A 19,945-nucleotide genomic window follows, 5' to 3' on the forward strand; every position below is an offset into this window, starting at 1 on the left:
AAGTCAGTCCTATCCAACGTTTAAGGAAAGACGGTGTCTATTTAATACAAGTTGCATTAGAAAATATGATGCTATAGCTTCTAAAATATCAAAACCAGCTAAGACAGTACAAGAAAATAAAATTTTAGCCTAAATTACATTTATAACCATGCACGTCAAAATCCTTTAAAAAAAAAAAAAGCTAATTGCTCCCAGTAACCTTTTTCTTAGAAAATAAATTTATTATGAATTATTATAGGAATTAAGAAATTAAGAATAGTTCAACTTCAGAAAATGTATTATAATTTCACCATATTAGTGGTTTAAGCGAGAAAACGACATTATCACCTCAAAAGATAAAGAAAAAAAATAATAAAGTTCAATGCTTTTTATGATAAAAAAAATTCTTAGAAAATTAGGAATAGAAAGTAACTTTTTTAACTGATAAAGGCCACCTACCAATATACTTAGAGAAAACATTATTCACAATAAAGAAAATTCAGAAACATTCCTTTCAAGAGACAAGGAGGTTATCTATTAGCAACAAAAGTTTTCAACATAATATTAGAGGCCATAAGACTTTTATGCAGAACATTTTAAAACTTTATTGAAGGACATAAGGGAAGACTTCAATAAGCAGAGAGTCATGTCATAATCAAGGATAGGACAATTCAATTGTCTAATGATGTTAATTTTTCTAAATTAATACACGAATTCAATGTAATTCAAATAAATAAGAGAAATAACTATTTTGAGGAATCTTGTTGTGATAGTTAATTTTATGTGTCGACTTGGCCAGGCTACAGTAGGACCCACATATTTGGTCAAACATTATTCTAGATGTTTCTGTGAAGGTATTTTTAAAATGAGATTAACATTTAAATCAGTAGACTTTGAATAAAGCAGATTGCCATCCAGAATGTGGGTGGGCCTTGCCCAATCAGCTGAAGACTCTAACAGAAAAAAGAACGACCTCCCCGGAAGAAGGAGGGATTCTACCAGCAGCCTGCCTTCGGACTGGAGCGTCAACATCAGCTGTTCCCTGAGTCTCAAAGCTGCAGGCCTACCCTGCAAATTGAGAGTTGCCAGCCTCCATGTTCACATGAGATAAAAATAAATCTCACTCTCTCTCTCCCCCTCCACACACACACTCACCCCATACACATACCCTATTGGTCCTGTTTCTCTGGAGAACCCAGAATAATATACTTGCCAAACTGATTCCATAATTAATTTGGAAGAATGAAGGTCCACAAATAACCGAGGATAGTTTAGAAGAAGAAGAGCACTAGAGAGTAGACTGCTCATCAGATATCGAGGCATGTAACATTTAAAGACACAGTAATTAAAATACTGGTGTCTGAACAGCTAAAAGAGAAAGCCAAGGAAACGATTAGGGAGAACGGAAGAGACACTGGAATACGAGGACATGGAATGTGTTGATGTGGCATTATATGATTTTGAAGAAATGATGGATAATTTAGTCCATGGTGCTGGGAATACTTCTCACTACACAGAGAAAAACAAAATCATCACCTCACATCACACACAAAGAAGTAAGAAATAAGAATGTAAATATAAAAACTAGCAGGCTGAAAGAGAGCGAACATTTCTCTCCACCTCTCTTTTTTTAAAGCAGTGTCTGGCAGCAGCTAACTCTCCTCTGTGCTTCCACTCCCTGCTGGGAAGCTCTCTCTCCAGGCCACCCCTGTCTGTGGCCCCAGTTCAGACAGGTAGCCCCTGCAGGGGGTCATGGAGTGATTCCCTTCTCCAGAGTTCCAGCTCCTGCCCTGTGACTCTCCCAACACAACCACCAACAGGCTTCTCACTTGGCCGCTTCTCCCCGGTTCCACCTCTGTCTTGCAGCCTGGGATCCTTGGTGCTAATAACACAGTCTTCTCCCTTTGTCCCTCTAGCCCTAGAGGTGATAGAGACTTTCTGCAGTTGCTGATCTATGGATTGCTAATCTATTGGCTGTCCTCTATTCAGTTCTTCTAACATCCCATAACTAGTCTCCTGTATTATTATTATTATTTTTTTTTTTTTGGAGACAGAGTCTCGCTCTGTTGCCCAGGCTAGAGTGCCGTGGCGTCAGCCTAGCTCACAGCAATCTCAAATTCCTGGGCTCAGGTGATCCTTCTGTCTCAGCTTCCCCAGTAGCTGGGACTACAGGCAGGCACCACCATGCTTGGCTAATTTTTTCTATATATTTTTAGTTGTCCAGATAATTTCTTTCTATTTTTTAATAGAGACGGGGTCTCGCTCTTGCTCAGGCTGGTCTGGAACTCCTGACCTCTAGCAGTCCTCCCGCCTCAGCCTCCCAGAGTGCTAGGATTACAGGCATGAGCCACCGCACCCAGCCTTAGTCTCCTGTATTAAATAGCCTCAATGGAATGACCTTGCATGAGCTTTTTTTCTTCTCTGATACATTCACTAGTCACCAAGATGAGACATTTTACTTAAATAATTTACAGTGGCACCAATATCAGCTAATGTATTGTTTTCTATACAACATTTTGTAAGCTATTATATTCTTATGAAGCTATATCATTAAGATTTATTGTTTTTTTTTAAATTTTTGGACACAGATGTGTTTTAAAGCTCCACTGCAAAACATGCTGTAGCTAGGGTGTCTGAACACTGTCAGTGTATTATCATAAATTGTTGTCAACATGAGTAAATATTTATGGCAAAAATAGTTCCACAGATTCAGTGTCCTTCTCTGTAAGGTGATTATGGTATGCTGCTAAAATCTGTGTCAGCCCTAGTATTTTAGGATTCTAGGTTGTACCTACATCCTATCATTTCATGCTCTCAGATTCTCCCTCAGCACATCTAGACTCCTCTCTTACCTTGACCATATCAGCTATGGGATTAATGTCCAGCCACTGTAGACAATGAAGTGGAGGAGAATAAAAAGAAAAGGATTGCATTTGAAAAACCTCCCTTGTGGATCATTAAAAAAACCTCAAACAAGCAATTATTGAATATTTACTATGAGTCAGAACTTTTCTATGAAAAAGTAAAGACTCATACAGAAAACCTAAATGCTCTTTCTCATTGAGATTACTGGTACACATGTCTTTACTTAAATTTTTGTTCAATGAAGGCAGTTCCAGTCACTACCAAGTTGAGTCCATGATCTTAAAAATTTATAGTTTCAATTACTTCAGGTATCAATTTGTAATAAAAAAATTAGTTTGTTTCTAAAACATTTGACTCACCAGTTATGTTTTTTAATTATATAGCAGCTATTTTAAATATGCAAAAATATACAAACATATATCCAAATAACTATACTCTTCTGTTTATAGAATCATCTTAAACAGATGTTTGAGTTTTCAAATATTTACCTTATTAGAATATAATCAACATAACAGTCCAAGAAATGGGAAATTGAAGTGAAAGGTGGCCTCATTAATTAACTAGCTAACAGAGAAAAATAAACTATCAAACTATCAAACAGAAAGTAAGAGGAATAAACTCACAACACAACTGCCCCTTTGTTTTGTTTGAGTAAACACCTGAAACTCAACTAGGTTGTCTTCAAGCCTAACTTGTTATCTCTGAGTTTGTTTCACAGCCTTCAAGAGCCCTAACCAGACACAGGGGTGCGAGCTCTCTGCCTCATTTCCGGCCAGGACTACATTTCAAGGACTCTGATAAAGACAGCTCCACTAAGAAAAGAAAAAAATTGGAAAAAGCAGACACAGCCATTTCAGCTGCTCCTTTTATTAGTCTGCAGCAAAGGGGAAAAAAAGCCATATTTATCCTTTAAAAGCACCAACCGCTTTTGCTCAGCTGCCAGCATTTCCCATTACTTTCTCTCAGTGAGTGCCATTTTCCCTTCTTTTCTCTCTTTCTCTCTCTTTTCTCTCTCTTTCTTTCTTGGGAAAGTAGATAAACATTTTACATCTTTATATCCTAATCTTTGTGTGAGAAATCTTTCTCAACCTGCGCCATGAGCTCCACGTGAGTCTTCACCCCAACGTGAAGGACTGAAAATGAGATTCTTTCACCTTGAATGAACAAAAATATGGTGGAATAAAAAAAAATTACAATGCTGTACTGCTATATGAGTAGTAAATAGTAAGATAAAATGTGTATGAAAATAGAGGACTATGTGTCAATATATATTTAGAGAGCATAAAATGTTCAAAATTATACGGCTTAAACTACATTTAACTCTGCTTTTCTAAGATTGGATTTTCTACCTTGGAAGCAATCTAAAGTCACTAGAATCTGAGATTCAATCACACATTTGATGCTAGCTGATGTGCGTATATTACATTATTCATACCATGTAAAGAGAAAAAAATAATTGATATAATTTCAGTATTTCATTTCTCCTTGGCCAACTCCCATGTGCTATGATGTTTCTCTTTTACTCACTAATAATAGCATGAGAGAGAGAAGGATCTGACAGACCCCCTGCCCCCGCAAACAATCTCTCTAACCTAAAGAGATCTCCTGAACTCTAAACATATGTTTTAAATTGCCCATTTCTTTATTTCCTTAGATGTCATACAGGGATTTAAAATTTAAAACAGAGTTCATTTCTTTTGCAATATTCTCCTTGTTTTACATTTTCCATCTCATTTAAAGCATTCACACTTCACTTAGTTGCCTATGCCAGCCTCCCGGGAGGCATGTACACAATAAGTCATTGTGTCTCAGTAACTTTTTTGAACTCACCAGGCCCTTCTGCCTTCATTGCCACTCTCTCACTTCAAGTTTCCACACCTTCTCATTTCTACACATGGACTCTGGCACCAACATGCTGACCTGTCTATCTGCCTCCAGCGGTAGAGATTCTGGTTGCCTTCTACCCTGACATCCTGGTATTCTTTCTAAAACACAAATCTGACCCTGTCTCATCCCATCTCCCTCGGCCTCCCCATTGACAGTTTAAAGAGCTCTGTCTCTGCCATGGCTTTAGTCACCATATGTATCATCACTGAACCCTCACTGGTAGCTCTCCTAGGACACAGTGTTCTCTTAGGCTAATTTCTCTGATGGCAATGGCCACTTAGCAATTTCACTCCTAGAGGCTCCTTCCTGCTCTGTGAAATCTTTGCTGATATTCCCATCTTATAAACACTGCTCTAGTTTCAATTTTCCTTCTATTCTCACATAGGCCTTTCTCCCAGAATTTATAACTTCAGGACACGATTGCTTGTTTACTCCTCTGTCTTCCCCTACGACACTGAGCTGTGCACACCCTGAAGACAGGGCTTTTCTTTTGGTTCATTTCTTAACCATTTTACCCAGAAGCATGTCATTTATAGATTCAGTATTTGTGGATTTAATAAATATTCAATAAACATTTATGATTGATACTAAATGAATAAAAACAGAGAGACATATTAAATAAGTATTACCTTGAATTTATAAAATTCCTATTAATTAGAGACTATAACTAGTGCTTAAATTTCCCATACGCTGCATGGGCCTTTGCAACCCCGACTCCGAAGTTGCATAGTGTTACTTCCACTGTACTTGATTCATCAAACTATTCACAAGCCCAACCAGATTCAAGGGGAGGATACAAGGACCCAAATCCTTGATGGGATATCTGTCTAAAAATTCAAAGCCATTTTAATAAAACAGCAGTCACCACTGGATGATGCTAGTGAACCAACTCATTATTTTGAACATGTATGCAGAAAGAAAAGGAATCATTTATTTGTCTTTTCCCACACAAACTGTATAACTACGTGACTACGTGATCAAATAGTTGATGAAGAGAAGTTTCTCTTTATAAAAATATTCCAGTTAGTAAACAAAGAAGGATAGGATTAGAATTATCACTATTTTGCAACTCCTGATGATTGCTGGATCCAGACATTGACCATCAACATCTGCTAACATGAAAAAACGAGAAAGACAACCAGATATGTTGTATCCTCTTTTAGAAAGATAAAACACTACTTACAAAGTAGATTGGGGGAATCTGGTGTATATGGATACAGCTATCAATTCATGGGAAATATAAGGAATAAAGGAGAACATTTTAATAAATGCCTCAGGGATGCTATCAGCAAAATGTAGACTCAGAAACTTTACAGAATGAATGGCCTGGTTTCTTCCATAAACAAACGCGGGTATGGGGAAGATGAATGGGAAACCGTAGAGAGTTAAACGTCATCTTAACCAATCCCCATGTGCAAACTTTTTTGGATCCTGATTCAAACAAACAGAGCATAAGAAAACAAAAGGTGTTTGTGAGACAACAGGAAATTTGAGTTCTAAGTATATTTTTAGTTATATCCCAGTACTGTTATTTTAATTTTTTTAGATATATAATGTTATTGTGGTTGTGTTTATAAAACAAGTCTTTATCTTTTAAAAACTCATTCAGAAATATTTATAGATGAAATGATATATATGCTATGCACATAATGCATATATGACATATATATATAAAATGTCTGGGATCTGCTCCAAAATAATACAAGGGAAGAGATTGTGGATGAGAACAAATATAAGATAGTCCATGCACTGATCATTACAAAAGAACAGAGAGGACACTTTGTGGGTTCATTATATTATTTTGTCTATTTTTATATTGAAATCTTACCATAATAAATATCTATTTACAAAAGATGTTTAACTAATTCTCAGTAACCTTGAATAAAGTAATAACTCCTAGATAAAGTCTATAGTGCACTCTGTGATCTGGCCCTTGCCTAGTTCTTCAGCACCACCTGTTGTCCTTCTCACTTTTCACCTACACTAAACTACATAAAACTACTTATAGTCCCCACAGAGGACTATGATGTCTCATACTTCCAAGCTTTTGTAAATTTCCCTTTTTCCAGAATGCCAAGTCCCATTCTTCTTCTCCTGGCAGCATTCGTTGTCAGTCACATTTACACATTGCCAACTGCATGTCTTCGGCTTCCTACTGGGCACTGGCGACACACTGGAGAGATGGATGGCCCCCATTTGCTACTCCTGGCTGCCCCTCAGGCCTTCCCTGCCCTCCCTTGCCCTGAAAGGCTGACCCATTTGGACTGCATCAGTGGCTCCCTTGCCTTCTGGCTTTTGATTGGACTTCTCCAGATGCAGCCTCCAGCAGAAGATCCACAGGTCACGGAGAAGAGTGAAGTCATAGTATTTATGTCCCTGGCTCTCTCCCTGCTAGGTTAGTGTAGGTTGACTGCCTCCTCTTGAAAATATCACTTGTGTCACGTGGCCCTTTCCAAGTAGTGCTCTCTCTGCTACAGGTGACTGCGTGTTTGTCTTTGCATCTTCAGCTCAGGAATTGTTTCCTCATAAATCTAGTGTACGATTTGTAAAGAGTACCTCCATTCAACACTCCTCGAATTACCCAGTTTCAGTCTGCCATAGCTCTCCTGTATAATTAGTGTAACACACTAATTATTATACTAAAATATTATACTAATTAGAATAAAAATTATACCAAGTACACAGGTGTAAACAAAAAACACCTAAACCAAAAAAGACTATAAGAAGAACCAGACACTGACATGAGCATGGAAGAAGAGGTCAAAAACACTTTAGAGAGGGACAGTGTGTGCCATGGCTTGGTGGTGCACAAGCAGTGAGGGATGTTCAATGCTATGCTTCACTGGTGTGGCCACTTGAGCTAGAAAGCAAAGATGAAAGCGGGGAAGGCTGGAGAGACAGACAGAACCTCGACTTTATAGGCCAAGTAAGGATTTAGATGTTGATCTTAAGGGCAATAGGAATATATCCAATATTGTCCGTGGCCTCCCAGACCCAGGTAAGGGATCATCATCCATCTCTCAGACAATCTCTGAAAGCCTCTTACCAGACAGAACTAGGAAGCTCTAGAGCATGGTAACTATTCAATAAATGTTCATTGGATCAGCGAATAAAGAATAAGTAAAACATGTATGAACAGTTTTAGGGGTGTTCCCATCATATACTAGCATGATGTTGTCACCTCCAAGAATTGTTCCTCACATATATCCTTCCTGCACTTAATCCTGTTTGCTCTTGGCTGTGCGGCAGCTTGCAATTAACATAAAAGTCACTGGTAATAAAGAACTACATATGTGTCACAACCCTGAAAAGTAAGTCAATCCCAGTCCAATCTTTTATACTGTGGTAACCATTTCACTCTAGAGAGGGTTTAACACGGAACATCAACAAATCAGGCAAAGGAGATTCTTGCCATAATCACAATAGATTATTAGGTTAAACTTCACTAATTCGAGGTGATTGAGGAAGAGCCATTTGGAATTCACAAGATGAGTGAATAAAGATATGTTTTTGTTTGTTTAGATCAAGAGAAACAACCTTCTTGCTTTCGTGCATAAGGTATAGCACAAACCAAGTGCTAACCGAAGGTTACGAATGGAAGCTTAATTTTGATTTGCTTTACAAACTGAGAGTGTGGCCTGATTTACACAGGATAAAATGATAAGCATAATTTTTAATTGGCTCCCTTATCATTTAATAATAAGTGGGAATGCATGGCTAAGACCTGCTTGAAAATACACTTATATTATAAATTTATTTTTTTAATGAAAGTAAACAAAATTAAAATACAAGGTGATCTCAATACTGTGGCAACTGAATATTCACTAATGTCACAATAATGATGTCTTTGTATACTCAGGTATTCCGTGATAATGGAGATGCCCATCTCATTTGTAAGTAAGCAAAATGAAATTGAATCCAAATAACTAGTTTCCTTTTTACCTAAACACTCAGTTTAGGTAACCAAAAAAAGTAGCAAATGCTATGGCTTCTGTGCCAGTGCTGGGATATCTCTATAGTGTAATGCTTAATTAGCATGAAACCTTTTCATTCTGGTAGAAAATTAATCAGTAAAATTAACAAATGATACTTATTTTTGTTGAAATTCAAACAAATGTGCATCAGTTTTCTTAGTGACATAAAGGATGACCTTTTTTCTCATTTTTCCTAAGCAACTCTATATTTCATAAAGTTTATAAATTGATAAAGCAAGAGAGAGAATTATACTAAAGTTCTGTGACATGAGTAAACTTTAACTGTGACTAAAACACATTTCATCTCAAAGCAAAAGCTGTGTTGCTCACCAAAGAGGCCATGGTGAATCCAATAACCTCAATATACCCATCGTCATGACGCTGAGGCTCAAAATCATGGTGATCTCCGGGGTTTCCCCAGGGCATTGTGCCAGCACAATATCTGCAAGATAAGATTAAAGACAGAATTAAATATATTTCATTCTTCTCTGATCATCACTGAGGATTCATTTGTAGTTAGGCCCAATGTTTATTTAACATAAGAACAGTATTTCATTCTTGGTGCATAGCTTCCAATGGAAATGAAAATGGACTTCTTATCAGCTCCAAGATATCAACATGTGAAAATGATCTATAATTTTACAACAAAAGTATCTTGTGGCATCCAACTTTCTCCTAATTCATTATTTATGAATATTTCTCACGCTATGATTCATATATGCCTGTTTTCCATTATGCCATGAATTATCTGTAGGCAGTTTCAGAATTTGGTTTTGAAGGAAGGCAAATGCACGCTAATAGAAAAGAGACAGTGGGTAGCATTTACTGCTGTATACATAATTAAAATAAGAAATACCCACAGGAGAAGGAAAAGGTAACCAAAGAAGAAACAGTGAAGAAGGGATAGGATATAGTTAAGAGATGAGAAATGGAAGGGGAAATAAAAGAAATTGGAAAAGTAAAGGAAGTGAATCCAGAGGGCATAGGGAGAGGAGCAAGAACAAAAGAGAAGAGGAAGGGTAAAAGGAAAAAAATAATAAAGCGAGGTAATAAACAATGTTTCCTGAGAATCAAGGCCTTCTACTTCAATTAGGCTGCAAATATTTCTGGAATAAGATTGCAACTGACTATAATGAGCACTGCTAAGAATAATCAGGAGATTATGATATGTTTTCCTAGCCGTTGATTTACATACAACTCTTATTTCAATTAAATTCAGTCTAAATAGGATGCATTTGCAGATTTTGTGTCTGAGTTATTTTGTGGGCAAATAACAAAAGGTTATAGATTCATCCATTCCAAAATCTTGCCTTGGAAGTCTAGAATCTAATTTTATCCCACTGAGATAATGTGCTTATTTTAATACTAGTTAATCTTAAATATCCCTTTCTCCAGAGGTATGTAATAGCACCAAAGAGACTTAACATCCTGGCTAGAAAAATAGTACTCTAATTGATCCTATTTTTTCAAAGGAATCATCTGGCAATGATTTTGAATGAATTCCATACTCAAATCAAACTGGATGGTTTCTTAACAGCTTTTGGGAAACTGAGAACAGACATTTATTCAAGTCTATCATTCTTGGTGGGGGGGAGAGAAAAACAGTAATTAAGAATTAAATGAAAATACTTCAATCAAGAGGGGTGTCTGGGTGTCTTAAGGATGGATAAGTACAGACTACGCATGATGTATCACACACTAAACCACCCACCACAAAGAACACTAAATAAACCAGGTAGAAAAACAAAATTACCAGACTTAGAAACCCTCAATAAGGCATTAAGATAACTGATTTTCATTGTTTACACCTGAAATTTTTCTGTTATGAAAACAGATAACCTCAAGTCAAACAGAGTTCACATCAAACCAAGGAAACAATATGAACAGCGCTTACCTAGGTATATTTAAAAATACTATACACTGGAACTTCAGTTCCTGAATCTTTGGGGTGAGATCTGTTCCATCACACTGCAACAATCAAAGCAGAAAAAGCAAGGGTTTTGAAGTAGTCCCAAGTCTAAAAAAATCATCAAAGATAACTGGATTGACAACAGTATATACCGTGATGGTCTTTTTTCCCTTGTTCCATCTCTGCTTAAGTGAATGCCAGTTACTATGATTGAAAATATATTCTGATTATAGTTTTTCTAGACTCTGGGTTAAGAGCTTGGTTTTGTTTTGACTTAACACAAAAATAAAGCTGCCATTTGACCAAAGTGATTTTTTCTCTGGTCTCAATCAAAGGAAATACTGTCTTTCTTAACCTTGGATTATTATTAGATATTTAGGCTGATAGCATCAACATTAAAAGATTTATGAACACTTAAAAGCATAAAAAGAATAAAGCCTCAATTAAAGCAGTAGCATTTGCCACTATAGTCATCTGATTCAAAGTTGTCATGAATATAACCATTTATTTTCTCTGCTTTTTGAGATAATTTTTATTTTGAAAAATTTAAACAGAAGATTTTAAACACTTTTTAAAAGGTATATATACTGCACACTTTTGAAAAGGTGTCCATGATAAATTAGTATTACCTCCATTAGTGATTTGTTCTGACAAACTGAATCTCTTACAGACTCTGAACTTCCAAATTAAACTGCTGTCCTGGAGCTTGGACATGGCTATGGGTCTCAAGGGCCCCTGGACAGCTTGTCCTCAATATTGACCTTTGTACGATCAGACTTCCCTCATCAGTTAGCACTTCCCTCAAGAGTATCATCCTCTGACTAATCGAAGAAAAGGCTTTCATTTCCCGCTCTCATTTCCCACTGGTGACAAAAGTCAAAAGAGAAAAACTCTAATCACAACTATAGACTTCTCAATGTCAAAGGTATGAAGCCTGCTTTTCTCTTTACTTTCCACACACCCTCATGGCAGAATTTCCCCATTATCTTCTCCTTTGGAGAGAAGAGCAAAGCATTCCCAAGCTCCCTGCAAATTGTGAAAGATTTCTTTAGGAGTAGTTTCAGTTTAAGCACAATGATTTTGCTAGCAGTCAAGTTGACTCCAGCGCCCACATTCTTTCCCTGGCTGATCTCAATACGGCATAATTTTCACGAGAATTTCTCAGAAATTGTTTCCAGGAAATCTTACAATCCTAAATAAACAAAATATGTTTAAATGTAATTTAGACAGGAATCAAATTCTAGACATGGATTGAAGGTGTTTTCCAGTACTCTCAACTACTAAGCAAACATGAAGTCTCCCAATTTATTTGAAGACTTCAAATGAGTTTATATATGTCTATGTCAATGAAGAAAAAAAGTACGCATTTTAAATTATCAAAGTTGAGTGTTGTAAGCAAATAAAACTTCCAAAAAGTAGGATGTGATACATTAACAGCATGCAAAGCATTATTGTCACATTATAGAAAAAGACTATAATAAATATTATTGTATTTAGAACAGAATTTATTTTTTAATTTTCTACTTTTTCCTCCTTGTAAACATGTCAGTGATTCTGATTACTTGATGAATATCAAGTAATATAAAAAGAAGCACCTTCCAATGTATAGTGTTTTATAAAGTTTTCTTACATATTATTGCATTAAACTGTACAAGTCTTTAGAATAGCAGTTTCAACTCTCTACTTAAAATACACACACAGGAAAATATTTGCATGCAAAATATGTTCTTGGAGACAAGCTCATATATCAGATAAATAACAACAAGAAAAAATAAGGGAAGTAGAGCAAATAACGTAGGTTTTTATAATTGTTTTGTGCTTTCTTGGTCAAGTACTCAAATACACATTTTATATCTATTACTATATGAGACATTATTAAGTATTATATCCAAAGCACTGACTTCATCCTGTAACAAAGATAAGATTGTCTGTTATTGTATATACATCTAATCACTCTCACTAATCTTCCATTCTTTTCATCTCGCACTCAGGAAAACATATAATGATGTCACTGTAGAGATATCCTGGGTCCCTCTGCATCATAGCACAATGGTCAAAAACTGTTGCTTCAAAGACTTGTCTTGCTATGCCTGTTTTGCAGATGAGGAAAGCAAACTTCTCTGAAATGATTTTTTAAAAGTTATATGTCTAGTAAAGGTAGACCTAACTGTATCCCAAATGTTTATACTTAGTTTCTAACATTTTTTCCCTCCTCAGAAGATTTGCATAAATATTCTACCTTTAATATTACATGTATTGGCTGATATCAAATCTTTGCTAGTTATTTGCTGCCGTCTTGGCCTCTCTACAAGCTTCCTTTAGTCTCTGCTGTATAGCCACCCACGCATGAGAAATGTATCATCAAGAGAACTTCCAGATATGAAGGAGAAACTCTCTAGTGGCTAGGAAGTGTACAGAGTTTGATGTCAACCCAGCGATTTGGACAGTACAATGGCATTCAATATGGCTGCCGCCCAGCACTCACTGGCTCTCTTGGCAGGCACTATGGATGTTTTCTCTAAGTGCAAAGTAAAGTTGATTTTTGGCTGGGTTGCAGACAGCTGAAGAAACAGGGGAAGTTTGGTATAAGGTTGCTGCTATTTACATTTAGTAACCATAATTTTATCAAAGTAAAGATCTTCATAGTTCAATGGACCATATCTAGCTTTAAGAAGACAATATTTTAGTTTTCAGGAGTCTCTACCACTGAAAGAGACCTGCTTTTCATTGCTATTGTATTGGAACTGAAATATCTGAAAGTGATGTGAAGGGTTGTTGGTACCAGGGGTAAAGGCCTTGGTCTCTTGTTTCCACTGACTTAGATTCATGCCTCTTATATGCTTTACTAGTGATAACAAATTTTAATTTGTGTCCTTTCGTGCTCCCATGTATTTCTCTATATTCTCACTAGCTTAAGATCATATATTTTTTTCTATTTTCATGCATACATTTTATTGTGTTCCCTCTCATTACATATTCTTTTTCTTTACCTACACCATAAATTCAAGCACTGTAATATTCCCATTCCTTCTTTTCCATCTCTCTATATTTTTTTCTTTCTTTTTCATTTACTTATACAACTAAGTGCAACAAAGTCATGTTGGTCCCTTCTTTTAACTTGGTTACTATAAGAAAATATTTAATGTCTTTCTTAGAAAAACTAATTATATTCTCTTTTAGAATGTATCACCTAGAGAAAGATAAATTTCTCTCTCCCTTGCTTCCCAGTAGTATATGTCTAAACCTAGGGACAGAGGCCTAGGAAGAAACAGCCCAAAAAAATCCACTCAGTGGTGAGGAACCATGACCAGGTTGGAGAGTAAGTCACCACAAAATAATGAAATCCATGCATTGTTCTAATATGGAGACTCCTCAGACAGCCCTGGAATAAAGACATTTGTTGTGTAAACATCGATATATACTTCAAGGCCCAGCTAACATCATTTCCTTGATGCAGCTCTTCCTGATCCCACCATAGTTAGAGTTATTACTTCTCCCTTTCTTCCACCACCACATTGTGTACATAGTTGAGTAATACTTATTGCATTGTCTGCAGTGACTTATATGCCCCTCTCCACAACTGAACTGTGAGTTTCCTCAGGAGTGAAATTAGTCTTCATATTTATCTTCATCCCCAGCAACAGAGACAGTGCCCAACACATAGGAAGTGTTCATAAATGTTGGCTGAATGAACTACACTAAAGGATCTCTAAAGTTCTATGCAGTCCAATGACTAATCTAAATATATAAACTGGTGCTTGTAAGTTTATTTTTGTAGCATTCATATTCACATTCAAATGAAATGAATCAACATATTCAATACTTACAACAACTTTAACATGTTTGGATAGATCTCTGGAACTTCTCTGAAGGAAATCAGAAAAAGCTGCCTAGACCACAAGAAAATAAAGAAAAAGAAATTCTTAATTACATGGTTATGCCAAATTCTTGCTTCTATATTATAGATAGTTCCCAATGATTCCAAATTACGCAAAAAATATAAAACGAGTTCTCTTCTTGCTAAATCCAAAGGAAAGCAGTGCAGTGGCTATCAATTTGAAATCTTTCTCTTTGTTTCCAAACTACAATGTATTGTACAATTTTAAAGCACAGAACAAGAGTGAAAAAGCAGATAGTTCCAAGGGTCATGTTGAAGATATATTTTGCCTACCTCTCCTGCCCATCCCACTTGTCCACTAGGTGCTGATATAATCTTTAACTTGCTGCAGAGGATGTCTTATTTCACCCCCCTTTTTATTTTGACTCCCTTTATTTAGTGGCATATATTTCAACTGCACTTTACCAATATTTTGGATGCCTTTTTTTCCCCTTCTCTATTCACTTTCCCAAATATGCCTGAGAAAGAAAAGAAGGAAAAAGAAGGTGCTCCCTTTCATCTCAGATAATGCTTCCATGAAAAACTCCCCATGTTCTGCCGAGTTGTCATTCAAATGTCAATGCATATGCACCCTGTGGAAACTATATTCTTACCTCAGACTTTCTATCCTTTAGTCTACCTAATTTCCCCATTTTTTACATTGGCTTTGATGGGTTGATGTTTGTTTTTCACAACACTCCTTCAAAAGCATTCCCTCATGGAGCTTTAAAGTTCAAAGATGATGAACACCAACTCTCTTTATGTCAACTAAGTAAACAAATACATCCTTACTTTCATACTTAAACCAAGATGTTAAACATTAACCATATATGAACATACATATAAACACGTGTGCTATTATTTTTAATGTAGTTAGCATCTTTATTACCATGAATTAATATTAAATAATATGTAATAATTATTAAATAAAATATATACTTACCCCTGCATAGAACATTTTATTTCGAAAACGACTATTGAACTTCTCTGGATTTGCTTCTGTGAAAGAGAAAAGGTAGTTTTGTTATAGAGATCTCATTAAAGGTGGTGACTTATATTAGCATTCCTAATTCCTTCCCCACTCCCTCCCCACCCTGCAGATCCAACAGAACCAACAACTTTGTTATCATCTCTCCCGTAGTTCCAGGCCAGTTGGTACAGTGGCCCAGTGCTAGAGGGACAGTTGTCTAGTGCCACAAAAGTGTAGCTCCAAACTGGGAGCTTGCTAGAAATACAAGTTATTGGGCCCTACCCCAGACCTTCTGAATTAGAAGAATGTCTGAGTGTGGGGTCTAGGAATCTGGGGAGGGGTGGTTAAACAAGCTCTCCAGCTGATTCTCATGTACCTTAAAGGTTGAAACACTCCAGACTCACAAGGGTGTGGGTCTGGGATGCTGGGGAAAGGAGGGAGGAGGTGCAGGAGTGATAATCTGTTTTGACTTTCACAGGGCTTGTCTTCCATAAACTGTGTGCAGCTTCTAGATGGGGAATTTGGATAAAAACTAATGGATAATTTGCTTTCACATTTTTCAAAAACTCTAAGCGACCCTCAGTTCTTTTGCTTGTGACAGGCCTTGAAAAATCATTCTGTTTAGTGGAGAATACACACGCACGGACACACAGACAGTGAGTAAGCGCGAGTACACAAGCACACGAGAAAGCAAGAGAGTGTGAGAGAGCGAGCGCCTGCTGAATGGACTCAGGGCATATTACAGCAAAGGCTCTGGGTGACAGATGGTTTAATTTTTTGTTTGCTCCTGTATGTTATATAGGTTGAGGACCCACAAAGATGAAACAAGAATAAGCATCAAAGATTTTTCACATGAATTCAAGGTATTACAAAGTCCCTAAATGAAATATTATTCCCTCAAGTGTCTCTTTCTAATAAAATTCCAAGACATTCCAAAAGAACCTACTGTCTATATTTAGTTTTCTGCTGTTTTTATCCCATATGCTCATTAATTCCTTCTTGGACTAGGTCTTTCTGTAAGTCCTCCCTCATTAGACAGCTGGCCGACCAACTGAACCTCTCCAAACCCTAACCCTGTTTTTGAACAGCAATCCCCAACAACGGTAGTCTAGATGAAGAAAAGTAGCAAAGCATTCACTTACTAAGACTGGGCACAACAAAAGCTACAGGACCTTAAGAAATAATCCTAGACAAATGATTATTAGATGATTTTCATGATTATTAGAACATAATATTAGCACATGACATGAAATTGGGTAAAGGATTGTAAACCTTAAAAAAATAGTATTTTTGTAGATTGGCTCTTGAGAGCTATCTTCATATATTTACAATTTCTGTATTTTAAAGCCCTCCTTAACCATTTACTCTGTTCTACCAAATTAAGTACTCTAACCCTAGAAACAAAATAAAACAAAAGGTAAAGGGTTCACGTATAGGGTATAGTAAACAAAAAGAAGATAAAAATGGTATTAATTGCTCTACCTCCCTGATTTTCCACTTTTGGCCACAGAGTTGACCATTTCCACAGTCTAAATCCTCCTTCGGGATAAATGTGGCTGCTGAATGACATGTTGTTTTCAACCTATTTTGAACAGATTTGGCTGAGTACCATTTTCAGTTACATTAACTATTTCTTGCTTTATGGAGCCAGAGGCGAAATGAGAATTTCTCTTGCTATGCAATTTATCATAAGTACATAGGCTCTAACTTAAAAAAAAAAAAAATATCCTGTTACCAAGCAAGTTATGAGAAATGGAAAATGGCAGTTCTCATTCTGGCAGAGAATTTTTTCAGAGCACTTATGTCCACAGCTATTAAATGAATCATATACCAGCTATTACATGTATATTTTTTTATAATTTATGGTTTGGAAAATATTGCCATCTTTATGAGGTTTCCTATGAGCCTCAAAGAACTGAAAAACCTTTTTTTTTTTTTTAAGAAAAACATTTTTTTCTCTCAAGAGATAGACTATTTTTTTGTAAGACCAAACAAGATTAAAATAAAATTAAGAAACAAACTGAGTTTTTGGTGATTTCACTTATGCAACTGATGTAATTTAACTATATAAAATTCAATGAAATAAGTAAACCTAAAAAATAGAGATCTATCACAACCCTAACATTCAGAGAGGTGTCAGAAACACATAAAATAAAGAGGTGGAGGAGCCACACATATGATTTGGCCCTGAGGTTAGAAGGGTGTGAGGGAAATCCCATTAGCGCCTGGACAGCAAACCTACATATTGTACTACTGACTCCCAGATTGAGCTTGCCTTGGCAATTGGACCTTTTGTCCATTTTTATATCTACCCTATTTCAAACACAAATCAGACTCAGAAACGAGGGTTAGCAGGCGCTAAGAGAGATGTCTCAGCTTAGTGTCAGAGCTTTAGCACTTCCTGCAGAAGCCAGGCAAAGAGGAAGCCAAGGACAGCCGGCCAATGACAGTGCTCCTTCACATCCCATTGGCTGTTAAGGAAGGGGCTGGAGGGCTGATTGTGCCCATGTGTGTGCATATAAAAGTTGATGTGCCTTTGAAGAGGACCAAAGTGTGCAGGAGCCAACCACATCAAGAAAGGGGGGATAAAGAACTAGGAGAGGGACAGTGAGAAGGTTTAAATGCTCTCATTCCTCTAGGAAGCTGTGTCTGTTCATTGGCATGAGGCATACCATGAACAGCAACTCTCAAGAAAGGCCACCAATACTCAAAATATTGCAAGACTCCTACAGTGGAAGTATCATGGCTTATTGCTGCAGTTCCCAGGCTGCCCATTCTCCTGTCTCACAAGAGGCTGTGGGATGATGAGATCCAAACACTCGCTGCGTAGGTCTGTGCCATTAACCTATTCTCAATCTATCAGACATCAACAGTAGTTTTACTGGTTTTCTATTCCTGCCATAAGAAATCACTACAAACTTGGCAGTTTAAAACATCCATTTATTTTCTTACAGCTGCCTAGGTCACAAATCTGGAGTAGGCTGTGCGTGGTCCTCTGCTTAGGGTCTTACAAGGCCCCAGTCAAGGTGTCATCCTGTTCTGGGGAGGATTCGTCTCCTTCAGATTGTTGGCAGAATCCATTTCCTTGTATTTGCAGGACTGAAGTTCTTCCTTGCTGGCTGTTGGCTGGGGTTCATCCTCCCCTTCCAGAGGCTGCCTGCATTCCTTGGCTCCTGATCCCCTCCGTCATCAAAGCCCACAATGGCACAAGTGCTTTTCACATTCTGAATCTGACTTTCCCTTCTGCCTTCCGCTCTGCTCTTATGGGCTCATGTTATTACATTGGGCCCACGAAGATAATCCAGGATTACCTCCTCCCTCAAAGCCAGCTTATTATTAACTGTAATTAATTACATCTACAAAGTCCCTTTGCCATGTAAGGTTAACATAACACAGGTACAACACCAGATGGCAAAGGTCATGGAGGCCAAAATTCTACCTGCCATTGTCCACCCTTTGGCCTCCATGACTCACTCCCTCCAAGGTCCCCAGAGATCTCATCCCATGACACCATCAACTCAAAATCATCTAAGTCATCTAAATGATTTGGCTCTGGATGCAACCCATTTATAGTTATGATGGAGCTCTGGGTATAACCCATTCAATTTATTAAATATATTAACCCCATATTTATATACAGCACAAAAACATGATATATGCCATCAGAATGGGGATCTTAAAACCCTGCTTTTGTCTAAGTCCTTTTCAAACATTTATTTCAGCCTGTCCATCAACCTCTAGGTCTTGGGAGGGTCTCATACAAACATATTAACTTATTTAACATGATTTATTCATTCCTTCTTCCTAAACTCTGACTCCCCTTACCTCTTTATTAGCCCTTGTTAATGGTGCTTGCAGACCCTTTTCTTTAAGCCAGGCCTATAGCCTTCCAAACAAATGTGTCTTCAGAAAAGCAGGAAGTCACATGGTTTTCAGAGTGCTTTCTGCTTACAGAAAGTGTATGGCGATTGGTGCACAAACATTCACACTGCATTTGCATTCCATACATACATCATTTCTAAGTTTCTAGCCATCCAAAATGTACACATCCAATGACTGTTAGTGCTGCAAAGGGCCCCAAAGGTTGCTTAGCTCTCAACACAATTTGCTACATGCTTCCTTCTCTGTGAAACTTGCAGATAGCAGCCTCTTCCCTTTGTTCCCCTATAATTATTCTCCTAGAAAAGAATGTAATTAAAAAACTTCAGGGAAGTAGTAATATGCCACTCTCCTGCCAAAGATCACCCAAAATCAAGGTTCCTCAAGAGCCCAAATAATACAAGCTCAGGAAAGAGTGCTCAAGAAACATGTATTAATTTACCTCCTCAGATAGTATTTTATTAATTAACACAAAATTACTACGACTTTTTTGCATGACAAAGAATCTTTACTTTTAAATGATGATCAATACACCAAGTTATAACCTGTAACAAATTCTTGAATTCTACCATCTAGTTATTTCGATTAAGAGAAACTAAAAGCAG

The 19,945-nt window shown here is 37.0% G+C and overlaps 1 protein-coding gene across 1 annotated transcript in view; it reads right to left on the reverse strand.

Annotated features, from left to right (window-relative positions):
- Window positions 1-19,945, reverse strand: part of DGKI (diacylglycerol kinase, iota) — a 270,690-nt gene that overhangs the window by 142,588 nt on the left and 108,157 nt on the right. Inside the window, exons 16-19 of the mRNA XM_012642753.1 lie at window positions 15,435-15,490; window positions 14,442-14,504; window positions 10,600-10,673; window positions 9,036-9,147 (exon numbers count right to left, since the gene is read on the reverse strand). Of these exons, the coding sequence (XP_012498207.1) occupies window positions 9,036-9,147; window positions 10,600-10,673; window positions 14,442-14,504; window positions 15,435-15,490 (305 nt within the window). The remainder of the gene's footprint in view (window positions 1-9,035; window positions 9,148-10,599; window positions 10,674-14,441; window positions 14,505-15,434; window positions 15,491-19,945) is intronic.

The sequence above is a fragment of the Propithecus coquereli genome, unplaced genomic scaffold (assembly GCF_000956105.1).
Source record: "Propithecus coquereli isolate 6110/MARCELLA unplaced genomic scaffold, Pcoq_1.0 Scaffold186, whole genome shotgun sequence".
Classification (NCBI taxonomy): domain Eukaryota; kingdom Metazoa; phylum Chordata; class Mammalia; order Primates; family Indriidae; genus Propithecus; species Propithecus coquereli.